The sequence below is a fragment of the Oryctolagus cuniculus genome, chromosome 11 (assembly GCF_051225735.1).
Source record: "Oryctolagus cuniculus isolate XC-2025 breed Fujian yellow rabbit chromosome 11, ASM5122573v1, whole genome shotgun sequence".
Classification (NCBI taxonomy): Eukaryota; Metazoa; Chordata; class Mammalia; order Lagomorpha; family Leporidae; genus Oryctolagus; species Oryctolagus cuniculus.
In genome coordinates this window covers 59,066,318-59,079,453 of record NC_142877.1, presented here as the reverse complement: position 1 = coordinate 59,079,453, position 13,136 = coordinate 59,066,318, and the positions used below count along the sequence as shown (strand labels likewise).

Genomic DNA, 13,136 nt, shown 5'->3' with positions numbered 1-13,136 from the left:
AGACAGAGATCTTCCATCTGCTGTTTTATTCCGCAAATGGCTGCAGTGGCTAGGGCTAGGCCAGGCCAAAGCCAGGAGCCTGGAACTCCATCCAGGTTTGCCATGTAGCTGGGCCATCTTCCACTGCTTTCCTCGGCACATTAATGGGGTGCTGGATAGGGAGTGAAGCCTCTGGAACTCGAACCCACGCTCATGTGAGATCGTGGCATCACAGGCAGCAGCTTAACCTACTGTTCCACAATGCTGGCTCCTAGTTTACATTTTTAATACATCAACTAATGAAAACAAAAATACAAAGGTAGAAGTAAGTAATGTGAAGATTTAAGCTTTAAAAGTTCTTTTCTAACTGGTTAAAATGTCAAATAAATGAGGCTACTCAATAATTTCCAGGCGAACAAACTTAAGAGTTGTAACTTTTACTCTTCTCCTTCAAGGGCATTCGTTTCCGAGGTCATAGTATCCCTGAATGCCAGAAGCTGCTGCCCAAGGCTAAGGGTGGGGAAGAACCTCTGCCTGAGGGCTTATTTTGGCTGCTGGTAACTGGACAGATCCCAACAGAGGAACAGGTAAAGCAGTTGGATTTAAGCCCTTCTCATTCTCCTTTGCTTTTCTCTAATCTCAGATACCTAATCCTAATCTGGCTATAGATGTGCTGTGAGGGGAAGGAATCAGTGAAGTTGTGGACTGTGTTGAACTCTTTCTTTTATTCATATGTCACTGTTTTATTTTTCTCCTTTTCCTTGCTAGTGTTCTGAGCACAGTGTCCCTTTCCGCAGGTTTCTTGGCTTTCAAAAGAGTGGGCAAAGAGGGCAGCCCTGCCTTCTCATGTGGTCACCATGCTGGACAACTTTCCCACCAACCTACACCCTATGTCTCAGCTCAGTGCAGCCATTACAGCACTCAACAGTGAAAGTACCTTTGCCCGAGCATATGCAGAGGGTATCAACCGAGCCAAGTACTGGGAGGTAAGAAATTTGAGTGGAGTGATGAGGATTCAAAGGACTTGAGTGTGAAGATGGAAGAAGGAACGTAGAGTCTTTAGGAAAATCACTTCTCTGATTGCCGCTAGAAACTTAACAAATACTCATTGTGGGCTTGCTTTGTGTCAGCTGCTGTGACTGCAAAGATAGAGCATGGCTGTGTCACCGTGGCTAGTAGTTTAGTTAGGATGATACACGTGTAAAAGAAAACTTCTAAACCGTAATCTTTTTTTTTTTTTTTTTTAAGATTTTATTTGAGTGGTAGAGTTACAGAGAGGGAAAGACAGAGAGAAAGGTCTTCCATCCACTGGTTCACTCACCCAGAGAGCTGAAGCTGGGCTGATCCAAAGCCAGGAGCTTCTTCCAGGTCTCCCAAGTGGTTGCAGGTGTTCAAGAACTTGGGTCATCTTCCACTGCTTTCCCAGGCCATAGGCAGAGAACTGGATCAGAAGAGGAACAGCCGGGACACAAACCAGCACCCATATTGGATGCTGGCACCGAAGGTAGAGGCTTAGCCTACTATGCCGCATAGCAGTTCCCTCTGTTCCATAATCTTACTGTAATAGTGATGTGTACGCAGAGCTGTTGGAACATTGACTAGGGCATAATCTAACTGGAGGGTTCCTAAGGAAGATTTCACAGACCAATGGAAAGGATAAATGTAATTTTTTTTTCTTTCCAAAAGATCAGTCACCATGCTAAGGTAGGCCTGAGACTGACAAGTTTAGTGGGAGATGGAAGAGGGAATATGATTTTTTTTTTAAGATTTATTTATTTATTGAAAGGCAGAGTTACAGAGAGGCAGAGGCAGAGAGAGAGGTCTTCCGTCTGCTGGCTCACTTCTCAAATGGCTACAATGGCCAGAGCTGGGCTAATCCAAAGCCAGAAGTAAGGAGCTGCTTCCAAGTCTCCCACTGGATGCAGGGGCCCAAGCACTTGGGCCGTCTTCTACTGCTTTCCCAGGCCATAACAGACAGCTGAATCGGAAGTGAAGCAGCTGGGTCTCAAACTGGCACCCAAATGGGATGCTGGCACTGCAGGCGGAGGCTTTCCCGGTACTCCACAGCACCAGCCCCTGAATGTAAGCTTTATTCCTATTCCCAATTCCTAAGATTCTTTAAAAAAAAAAAAAAAGATTTATTTATTTGAAAGGCAGAGTTACAAAGAGGCAGAGAGAGAGAAAGAGAGATCTTCTGTCTGCTGGTTCATTCCCCAGATGGGCACAACTGCCAGTGCTGTGTTGATCTGAAGCCAGGAGCTTCTCTGGGTCTCCCAAGGACTTGGGCCATCTTCTCCTGCTTTCCCAGGCCATAGCAGAGAGCTGGATCAGAAGTGGAGCAGCCGGGACTCGAATTGGCGCCCATATGGGATGCTGGCCCTATAGGTAGCAGCTTTACACCACAGCGCCAGCCCCTCCTAAGATTCTGAAGAATCATTCTAGTACATGTTCTGGGTTTTTTTTTTTTAAATTGCCTTTTTTTTTTTTTTTTTTTTTTTTTTGAGATAGAGCTCCCATCTGCTGGTTCACTCCCCACATGCCTGCTATGACTGGGTCTGGGCTGGGCCAAAGCTGGGAGCTCAATCCAGATCTTCCACATGAATGGAAGAACCCAATTACTTGAACCATTAACTGCTGCCTCCCAGGGTCTGCATTAGCAGAAAGCTGGAGTCTGGAGCCAGAGCCAGGTACTGAACCTCGGTACTCTGACATGAGATGCAGATTTCTTAACCACTAGACAAAGTACCTACTGGCTGCCACCCTGCCCCCATGCCCTTCTTTAAATAAGGTAAACCTTTAGAAGTCTTACATATTGGGTGTATGACAACTCAGGCAACTCTAGATTCTAGGAAGACAAATGCCAATGAGCTCCATTCTGATCTAGCCTGCCCAATACCTCTCAGGAGTAGGATCCAGAAACAGATGAGTTTTTTATTTTCTGAAAATGAAATGTAACCTTAAGAGTTTGAGCTGTGTGGTTGGGGTATGAGAAGGCTGTGGGTCATCCTAATGCATATTGTATACATAATTCCTTTCATTTTCTTCAATATCCCATATATTCATAAGCACTAGGTATAGTACAAATTGTCTAGGTTTATAGGGGCACATTGATTTTCTTTTGTTTCTTATTTGGACACAGGTAATATAGGAACAGTAAAATGCCTTTTTATAAAAACAGGTACACTAAATTTTTTTGACTAGGCGATGCCAACCAACTCCAAGGCCCTAAAGAGTTCGTTGTGATGCAAGACACAGACTGGCATGATACACTGGTCTGATGAAACCCTCTTGGGCCTGGGTAAATGCTGCTTCATTTGGTTGGTCAATATTTATTCAATGCCAGCTGTGTATGGAGAATTGTATTTACCATTAAAGGAGAGAGTAATATTGGGTTTGAAATTGATACTGAATCTGGCTGGCATGAGGGTATAGGAATGCTGCAGACTATATCCATAACCACAAAGCATTTGTAAGTCCTTAAGAAGGTCACATAATCTGGATATATTTTCTCATTTTCTTATTTTATTGCTCTTCAGGTAATTCAAGTAATTATTATCTGTGTGGTCACCATAAGAAAGGGCTACATCTGGACAGTTGTTGTGGCGTAGCAGATTAAGCCTCTGCCCATGTGGGCACCAGTTCGAGACCTGGCTGCTCCACTTCCAATCTAGCTCCTTACTGGTACACCTGGGGAAGCAGTGGAAGATGGCCCAAGTACCTGGCCCCCAGCATCCATGTGGGAGACCCTTGCTTTGGCCTGGCCCAGTCCTAGCTGTTGTGGCCATTTGGGGAGTGAACCAGCAGACGGAAGATCTTTGTCTCTCTTCCTCTCTCTGGAACTCTGCCTTTCAAATAAAAAATAAATCTTTAACCAAAAAAAGTTAAATCAAGGCCAACAAGTCTACTGTACAACTTTTAGAAATTGACCACAGAGTTACCACTAAGTTACTACTTACAATTTCATTCATCTTGACTGCCTCAAAGTGGAGAAAGCAGCTCCTTCACACTTTATAATAGATGCCTATAAGATATTGCCAAGCATCCAAACATGCTACATACTTAACACCGCCTCTACTGAATTTTGAAAATGAATTTTGAACTCTGCTGCTTGCTGTTGCCTCCATGTCGTTGTATAGCCATTGCTTGCCTTACCATCATCTCTGTGATGTTACCCAAGAATGACTATCGAGATTTGCCAAACTTATGAAGAGTATTTGCAAACTATACTGATATATTAGGGCACATCACAGTCTTCATGTAAGCCTTGAGAAGTCTTACATATTGGGTGTATGACAACTCAGGCAACTCTAGATTCTAGATGCCAGTGGGCTGCATTCTGATCTAGCCTGCCCAATACCTGTCAGGAGTAGGATCCAGAAACAAATGAGTTTTTTATTTTCTGAAAATGGAGGGAAGGGAGGAAAGATGTTTATTTTTGCACAAAAAATGTTTGAAATCCATGTGTACTTTCTTCATGTTAATGTCATTCTCTGTGAAGTGTTTGAATATCCCTCATTTTGCATGAATTTCAAATGTTTTTTCTACCAAAATAAGCTTATCTTTTAACTCAATTTTCCATGAGCTTTTTGAAGTACCCTCATACTTGTCACCCTCAGGAAATTTGTCTAATAAAGTTCACAGTGTACAAAAACTATCACCAATAGGTGCTTTTTGGAAAAGATTTATTTATTTATTTACCTATTTGAGCGGGGGAGAGAGATCCATCTGGTTCACTCCCAGAATGGCCGCAACAACCAGGACTGGACCAGGCCAGATCAAGAGCCAGGACTGTCATCTGGTGTCCCACACAGGTGGTAGGACCCACATCTTTGGGCCATCTTCTGCCTTCCCAGGCACATGAACAGGAAGCTGTATCGGAAGTGAAGCAGCCAGCCAGCACCGGTACTCTGATTCGGGATGCTGCACACCCCCAGCAGCTGCTGTAGTTGAGCTTGACAGTCTTTGCTGCCACATCTTACATTTTTCTCAAAGGTCAGACTGGCTAGTTCAGTTGTTGGTTAATTTAGTTACAAACTATTTAAGTAGAATTACATGTTCCATAACAGTTTCCATGACTTTATTTACAGATTTAATTATTTATTTGAAAGAGTTAGAGGTCTTCCATCTCTTGGCTCACTCTCCAGATGGCTGCAATAGCCGGAGCTGTGCCAATCTGAAGCCAGGAACCTCTTTTTTTTTTTTTTTTTTAACAGAGTGGACAGTGAGAGAGACAGAGAGAAAGGTCTTCCTTTTCCGTTGGTTCACCCTCCAATGGCCACCGCGGCCGGTGTACCGCACTGATCCGAAACCAGGAGCCAGGTACTTCTCTTGGTCTCCCATGTGGGTGCAGGGCCCAAGCACTTGGGCCATCCTCCACTGCAGTCCCAGGCCACAGCAGAGAGCTGGACTGAAGAGGAGCAACTGGGACAGAATCTGGCGCCCCGACTGGGACTAGAACCCAGGGTGCAGGTGCTTCAGGTGGAGGATTAGCCTATTGAGCCACGGCGCCAGCCAGGAGCCAGGAGCTTCTTCCGGGTCTTCCTTGTGGGTGCAGGGGCCCAAGGACTTGGACTATCCTCCACTGCTTTCCCAGGCCAGAGCAGAGAGTGGATTGGAAGTGGAGTAGCTGGATCTTGAACCAGTGCCCATTATGGGATGCTGGCATTGCAGGTGGTGGCCCTACCCTCTATGCCATAGCGCTGGCCCCGATGATTTCAGACAAATAATGTAATCACTTGAGTTCAGAGAGTTTATTAGCCAGCTTCTAGGTCTGTTTTTCATTTTATTTTTCAAATGAAACTCATAAAAAATGTATTTTATCCATTTTGAAAAGCAGAGAGGCCTTCCATCTGCCGGTTCACTCCCTAAATGCCCGCAATAGCCAGGGCTGGACCAGGCCAAGGCTGGAGCCAAAAACTCAGTCAGGTTCTTCCATGTGGGTAACAGGTACCCAAGTACTTGAGCCACCACTTGCTGCCTCTGGGGCTCATTAGCAGCAATCTGGAATCAGAAGGGAGTCTCGGGGGCCAGCACTGTGGTGCAGCGGGTTAAAGCTGCGACCTGCAGTGTCGGGATCCCATATGGGCGCCGGTTTGAGTCCTGGCTGCTCCAGTTCTGATCCAGCTCTCTGCTATGGCCTGGGAAAGCAGTAGAAGATGGCCCAAGTCCTTGGGCCCCTGCACCCGCGTAGGAGACCCAGGAGAAGCTCTAGGCTCCTGGCTTCAGATCGGCCCAGTTTCGGCTGTTGTAACCATTTAGGGAGTGAACCAGGGAATTACAGACCTCTCTCTCTCTCTCTGCCTCTCTGCAACTCTGCCTTTCAAATAAATTAATTAATTAAAAAAAAAAAACTTTGTGTAGCATAGACATCTGGCACAGCAGTTAAGATATTGCTCAGGGGCTAACACCATGGTGTAAAGTAAAACCACCACCTGTGGCGCCGGCATCTCATGGCCACTTGGTTGAGTTCTAGCTGTTCCACCGCCCATCCAGCTCCCTGCTGGTAGCCTGGGAAGGCAGTGAAGGATGGCCCAAGTGCTTGGGCCCCTGCACCCGCACGGGAGACCAGGAGAAGCACCTGGTTCCTAGCTTCGGATCAGCCCAGCTCTGGCTGTTGTGGCCATTTGGGGAGTGAACCAGTGGCTGGAAGACTTCTCTCCCTCCTCCTCCCTCTCCCCCTCCTTCTGTAATTCTGCCTTTCAAATAAATAAATCTTTAAAAAAAAAAGGGGGGGGGGCAAGAAAAACTCAGGGAGCGAGCATTGTGATGCACCAGGTTAAGCCACCGCCTGTGATGGCAGCATCCCATATGAGCACCAGTTCAAGTCCTGGCTGCTACACTTGAGATCCAGCTCCTTACTAATGTACCTGGGAACACAGTGGAGGATGACCAGAGTACTTGGGCCCCTGTACCCATTGGGAGACGTGGATAGAGTTTCAGGCTCTTGGCTTCAGCCTGTCCTGTTCCTGGCTATTGCAGGAAAGGAAGCAGTTGGAAGATCACTCTTTCTGTAACTGTTTCTTTCTCTTTTTTATATATATATGCTTTTTTTTTTTTTTTTTTTTTTTTTACAGAGTGAACAGTGAGAGAGACAGAAAGGTCTTCCTTTGCCGTTGATTCACCCTCCAATGGCCGCCGCGGCCGGCGCACCGCGCTGATCCGATGGCAGGAGCCAGGTACTTATCCTGGTCTCCCATGGGGTGCAGGGCCCAAGCACTTGGGCCATCCTCCACTGCACTCCCGGGCCACAGAAGAGAGCTGGCCTGGAAGAGGGGCAACCAGGACAGAATCCAGCGCCCCGACCGGGACTAGAACCCGGTGTGCCAGCGCCGCAAGGCGGAGGATTAGCCTAGTGAGCTGCGGCGCCGACCCTACTTTTTTGTTTTTAAGATTTATTTTATCTATTAGAAATAAATACAGAGAGAGGTAGAGAGAGAAAGTGTGTCTTCCATCCGCTGGTTCATGCCCCAAATGGCCACAATGGCCAGAACTGAGCTGATCCAAAGCCAGGAGCCTGGGGCCTCTTCTGGGTCTCTCACAAGGGTGTAGGGCCCAAGGGCTTGAGCCATTCTCCACTGCCTTTCCAGGCACATTAGCAGGGGGCTGGATCGGAAGTGGAACAGCTGGAACTCAAACCAGCACCCATATGGGATGCTGGCGCTGCATGCTAGGGCTCTAACCCACTGTGCCACAGCGCTGGGCCCTCTGTAACTCTTTCAAATAAATATATATAAATCTTTAAAAAACAAAACTAAAAAATGATGCTATTCAGGACTCTTTCTTGTACCCTAAGTTGGAGAGCCTGGATTGAAGTCCTGACTCTGCTTCTAATTCCAGGTTCAGGTACTTGGGAAATCTATATTGAGTTTCAGGCTCCTGGCTTCAACCTAGCCCAGTCCCAGCTATTGTGGGTATTTGAGGAGTGAACCAGTGAATAGAACAATTTCGTTTGTCTTTCTGTCTCTGCCTTTCAAGTAAAACAAAAATGAATTTGTGAAAAGTTTTTTTCATTGTACCTAATCTGCCCAACCTTAGATCTGCCTAATCTACTCAGCCTTTTAGATTTTTTTTGTTTTATTTTTTTATTTTTTTATTTTAAAGACAGAGTTACAAAGAAAGGTAGAGACAAAGGTCTTCCATCCGCTGGTTCACTCCCCAGATGGCCGAAACGGCTGGAGCTGTGCCGATCTGAAGCCAGGAGCCAGGAGCTTCTTCTGGGTCTCCCATGTGGGTGCAGGGCCCAAGAACTTGGGCCATCTTCTGCTTTCCCAGGCCATAGCAGAGAGCTGGATCTGAAGAGGAACAGCTGGGACTAGAACCGGCGCCCACATGGGATGCCAGGGCTTTAACCTGCTGTGTCACAGCACTGACTCCAGCCTTCTAGATCTAATTGTCAGTTTATAAAGAAACTAGTTGGCAGAGGAATATTTTACATGACATCAAAGGTATACAATTAACAAAATATAAACCATGAAATTCTACAGAACAAATAACCTAATTTTCCACAAATTGCAAAGGAAACGACAAAAAAGGAAACTTCCGAGAAGGTTCAGATAATGGCAACCTGTGGATCGTATTTCAGTCTTGCTTCAAACTAATGGAGGTTGGGAGAACGTTACAAGTCAGGGAAGCTGGAATTTAATAACATTGAGTTTGTCAAAATATGTTAGATGGGGTGATGGTTTTCTGATTTTGAGAATTGTTTTATAGATGCACACTTTAGTATTCAGATAGTAAAATAGATGTTGCCTGGGATTTTCTCAAATAATTTGGGAGCTAAGGGGGCAAAGTAGTGAATGGCCATCAGGAAGAGTAAGCTCAAGAGATCTAGTGTATACACGGTGACTTGAAAATTGCTAGAGAATAGATTTGAAATATTACCACCACACACACAAAAATATGTAAGGGAATGGATGTATTATTTAGCTTGACTTAGCAACTCCATAATGTATACATTCAAAACATCTATATGCTACAAATTGAAAATTTTTATTTCTCCATTGATTTGTCATAAGTTAATTGTTGAAGCTATGTGGGTGACCTTATGCAAGTCATTTAACCTGGCCAGGCCCCAGTGTCATCATTTGTAAAAAACAGGGATCTTACATTGAAATCTGGTGTCTCAGTACATTGAGTGAGTGCAAAGTCATGGAATGGTGGGAAACATCACGATTCTACATATCAGGGTTCAAACTTGACCTCGGCATTTAACAAAATACTATGAGCCTCAATTTCCTCATATGTAAATTGGTGGTCATTACACATCCTTTGTAGGGTGGTAAGAATTGGGAATGGTGTTTTCTATCCAAACAGTGCAGTACCTGGAGGATGAACAGTGAGTATCCTCATGCAGTTCTTTGCTGATAAACCCTCTTTTTCTCCATCTTCCTTTTCTCCCATCAGTTGATTTATGAAGACTCTATGAATCTGATTGCAAAGCTACCTTGTGTTGCCGCAAAGATCTACCGAAATCTCTACCGGGAAGGAAGCAGTATTGGAGCCATTGACTCCAAACTGGACTGGTCCCACAATTTCACCAACATGTTAGGTTATACTGATGCTCAGTTCACTGAGTTGATGCGCTTGTACCTCACCATCCACAGGTGAGCTAGACCCAGCAACCATAATCACAGTCCTTAATGTTCTCATCTTCTGGGAATCTGTGGTCAGCAGCAAGGAGACAGAAACATGACATAAGGGATGATATGAGGCAAGGAAAGGATCTGGTAAGAAAGGTCAGGAGGAGGCCTAGGGAAATCACCATAAACAACCGAGAGAAGGAGGGAGCTGTGGGTGGCGGGGGTGCAGGACGATGCAGGGAGACAGGTCTTAACTACTCACCTTAAGTGGTCTTTTGCCTTTCCAAGAGCTCCCCCTTCTGGCCATTTCTGTTAAAGCTGGGGTTGGAATTAGAGAATTGGGCACACAGGCATAATCAACTAGTACCCTCTCCAAGTGTGGATTAGTTAATAAAAGCTGATAATAAGATTAAGATGTCTTTTTCAAGAGCTTAGGTATAACTGGCTGGCTGTAGGCTCATAGTATGTGAGCCCATAACTAGGCTAGTATGTGACAAGAGAACAGCCAAGTAGTGTTTCAATAATTTGCCTTTTCTTTCTCCCTTTGGCTTCCCTTCTCACCCATAGTGACCATGAGGGTGGCAATGTAAGTGCCCATACTAGCCACTTGGTAGGCAGTGCCCTTTCAGACCCTTACCTGTCCTTTGCGGCAGCCATGAATGGCCTGGCAGGGCCTCTACATGGACTGGCAAATCAGGTAAGACTATTACTTTTCTCTTCTCCATGTTTTTCTTAGCCTCATGCTTTGTTTCTGATCTTGGCATTGTCCTTTGGCGTAAGTATTAACATTCTTTCTCTCCCCTCTCCCCCAACCAACCTTACCCATAGGAAGTGCTTGTCTGGCTTACACAACTGCAGAAGGAAGTTGGCAAAGATGTGTCAGATGAGAAGTTACGAGACTATATCTGGAATACACTCAACTCAGGACGGGTAAGCAGATGCTGAACAACTAGGAAAGAAGCCAGGACACAAGTGCTGCAGTTTGGAAGAATTAAGAAGAAAAGAACAAAAGAGTTCCCTAAATATGTCTAACCTGAAGAATTTTTTTAAAAATTTTCCTTGGGGCGCAGACATTCCATATGGGAGGGCCTGGTTTGGGTCCCAGCTACTCTGTTTCCATCCAGCTTCCTGCTAATATGTACCCTGGGAAGTAGCAGATGATGGCTTAAGTACTTGGTCCCTGCCACCCACATGGGACACCCAGAGTTCTGGGCCCCTGGATTTTGCCTGGCCCTGCCTTAGCTGTTGCAGGCATTTGGGGAGTGAACAGGTGGATGGAAGTTCTCTCTCCATCTGTCTCTGACTTTCTGCCTTTAAAATTTAAAAAAAAATTTTTTTTAGTTATTTTTAAAAAGAATTTCTACCTAAGAATGCCAACTGTGTTTTTTTGTTTTTTGTTTTTTGTTTTTTTTGGCGGGGGGTCACCCTTCATAGGTTGTCCCGGGCTATGGCCATGCAGTGCTAAGGAAGACAGATCCACGATACACCTGCCAGAGAGAGTTTGCCCTGAAACATCTGCCTGATGATCCCCTGTTTAAGCTGGTTGCTCAGCTGTACAAGATTGTGCCCAACATCCTCTTAGAACAGGGGAAGGCCAAGAATCCTTGGCCCAATGTAGATGCTCACAGCGGCGTGCTGCTCCAGGTGAGTCCGCCCTTCTGCCTCTCTTCTTTGCATTAAACCATGCTGTTCACTGCCATGCTCAAAATCAGCTCCCTGGTCAGAGTTAGGGCTTGGAGGGCTGCTCTTCAGAATCCTAGTTACTATTCCCAGTGTCACTTCTGCGTAAGGCTGACTGGGTGAACTCCCTGGAGAAAAAGGGAAATGGGGGCCTCTCAGTTTTCTGTCATCCTAGACTCGTGTGTGACACTGCCTGTAGGTCTTTAACAAAACCTTTTTCTCTTCTCTCTTTCAGTACTACGGGATGACGGAGATGAATTACTACACAGTCCTGTTCGGGGTGTCCCGGGCACTGGGTGTACTGGCACAGCTCATCTGGAGCCGAGCCTTGGGCTTTCCTCTGGAGAGGCCCAAGTCCATGAGTACGGACGGTCTGATGAAGTTTGTGGACTCTAAGTCAGGGTAAAACTGAAGACCAGGGGAAACTGGCTACCAGGAAGTGCAGAAGCTTAAAAAAAAAATGTATACTTTCGTTTTTTGTTTCAGGGGGCCTTTAAAGACTTAAGATTAAATTGTATCTGAGGCACTGAAAATATGTTTGAGGTTCACATACAAATTAAGACTTGAAAAGATCAAAAGTGATGCCCCTGTCCCCTAACCAGCTTCCTTCTCTCTGCCTGGTTTGAGCTGCCCATCAACTGTAGGGTGACCAGGACTAGTGCATGTGGTATGGGTTAGGTTTGGCTTCCCACCATCTCTAGAGTAAGAAGCAGGCTCCTCTTTCCTTAGGTCAAAGCTGGTTGCAGAGAATCTGCAGTCACTTTGGAGTTTTGCTTCTACTCTGCCCAGTCCTTAATAGGCCAGCAAACCAGAACTCTGCCCCTTCTGTTTCCATAGGAATCATGTTGGATTTTCAGCTGTACCAAGCCCTGTGACCTTCTCCCATGCACACAGACCCCTCCTAGCAAGACCTGCTGGTTAGCTGGACATGCTTTGACAATTTTTTATGCTATTGGGTAACCACAAAGGCATGGCATTTGTTGTGACTGGTGCCCAGTGTTTTGAATTCAGTTCTCTTTAAAAATTATACCATTAAAATTAAGGTAGGGGAGTGTTCTGTTTCCCACTACGTTACTACTCAGCCTCCTTCCAGACTTTCTATACCAGTTGCACCTCAAACTGGGGATGCTGTGAACTCCCCATCTTGATCCCCACTCAAGACCTCCTTCAGCAGGTCTGTCTCACCTGTGGTCTTCCCCATTTTGTTTTTTTTATCAGTGCTTAATGTGAACTAAACCTTTTACTTCCATAAGACAGAAGCCACTCCCCCTGGCCTCCCCACTTTGAATCACTGGGGCCTAGAGCAGGGGCTCAGGAATGACCGCATGCTATCTTCATGGTCTGTCCCGGGGCACAAGCATCTCTGAACAGGGAAATGATCCAAGATTGGACATAGCTGCCTTTGTGTATCAGGTCCTGAGGCTGGGGGCATTACAAATGGTCAGGCTCCCTCCTCCTCCCCTGCCACGGGGAAACGCTCCCTTATTTATCAGTGTCCTTTCCCTGCCCCTTCCCAAGCGCTCACAGGAGAATGTGTGTTTTAGAAGCCCCATCGGTACAGGTTTTCAGTGACTCAGAATGCTCTACTGCCTTTTCTTTAAGAAAGGATTGAGATACACTCCTACCGTGCCCCCTTCCCTCGAGACTCCTGCCTGTGTTTGTGTGGACCCCCGAGCCCCAGAGCCACGCTGTTAGATGGACACACTGTAAACCCCTGGGTGACTGTCAAATGATGATGCGGACTTGAGGTCATTCTGTATAAAATACAAAATAAATGTTTTTATTAACAATGCTTGAGCCTGCTGTTAAATGAGGCCTGGAAGAATGTTCATGAGTAAGGAATCCAGCTGCCAAGGTCCTAAACTTAGAAGGTTTAAGTTCTCCTGTGCATCCCTGGAT

The 13,136-nt window shown here is 45.7% G+C and overlaps 1 protein-coding gene and 1 long non-coding RNA gene across 7 annotated transcripts in view; one reads left to right on the top strand and one right to left on the bottom strand.

Moving 5' to 3' along the window:
• Positions 1 to 13,029, top strand: part of CS (citrate synthase) — a 32,183-nt gene extending 19,154 nt beyond the window's left edge. For all 6 annotated transcript variants that reach the window (XM_002711075.5, XM_089308514.1, XM_070052405.2 and 3 more), the window contains exons 5-11: positions 435 to 566; positions 777 to 965; positions 9,382 to 9,581; positions 10,125 to 10,254; positions 10,386 to 10,487; positions 10,992 to 11,201; positions 11,473 to 13,029. In XM_002711075.5, coding sequence (XP_002711121.1) covers positions 435 to 566; positions 777 to 965; positions 9,382 to 9,581; positions 10,125 to 10,254; positions 10,386 to 10,487; positions 10,992 to 11,201; positions 11,473 to 11,643 — 1,134 coding nt within the window. In that variant the 3' untranslated portion in view covers positions 11,644 to 13,029. The remainder of the gene's footprint in view (positions 1 to 434; positions 567 to 776; positions 966 to 9,381; positions 9,582 to 10,124; positions 10,255 to 10,385; positions 10,488 to 10,991; positions 11,202 to 11,472) is intronic.
• Positions 9,475 to 10,125, bottom strand: LOC149123491 (uncharacterized). The gene is made up of 2 exons (XR_016216804.1): positions 9,820 to 10,125; positions 9,475 to 9,638 (listed from the first exon to the last, which is right to left on the bottom strand). It is a non-coding gene; the product is annotated as an uncharacterized LOC149123491 (long non-coding RNA).
• Positions 13,030 to 13,136: the final 107 nt, after the last annotated feature.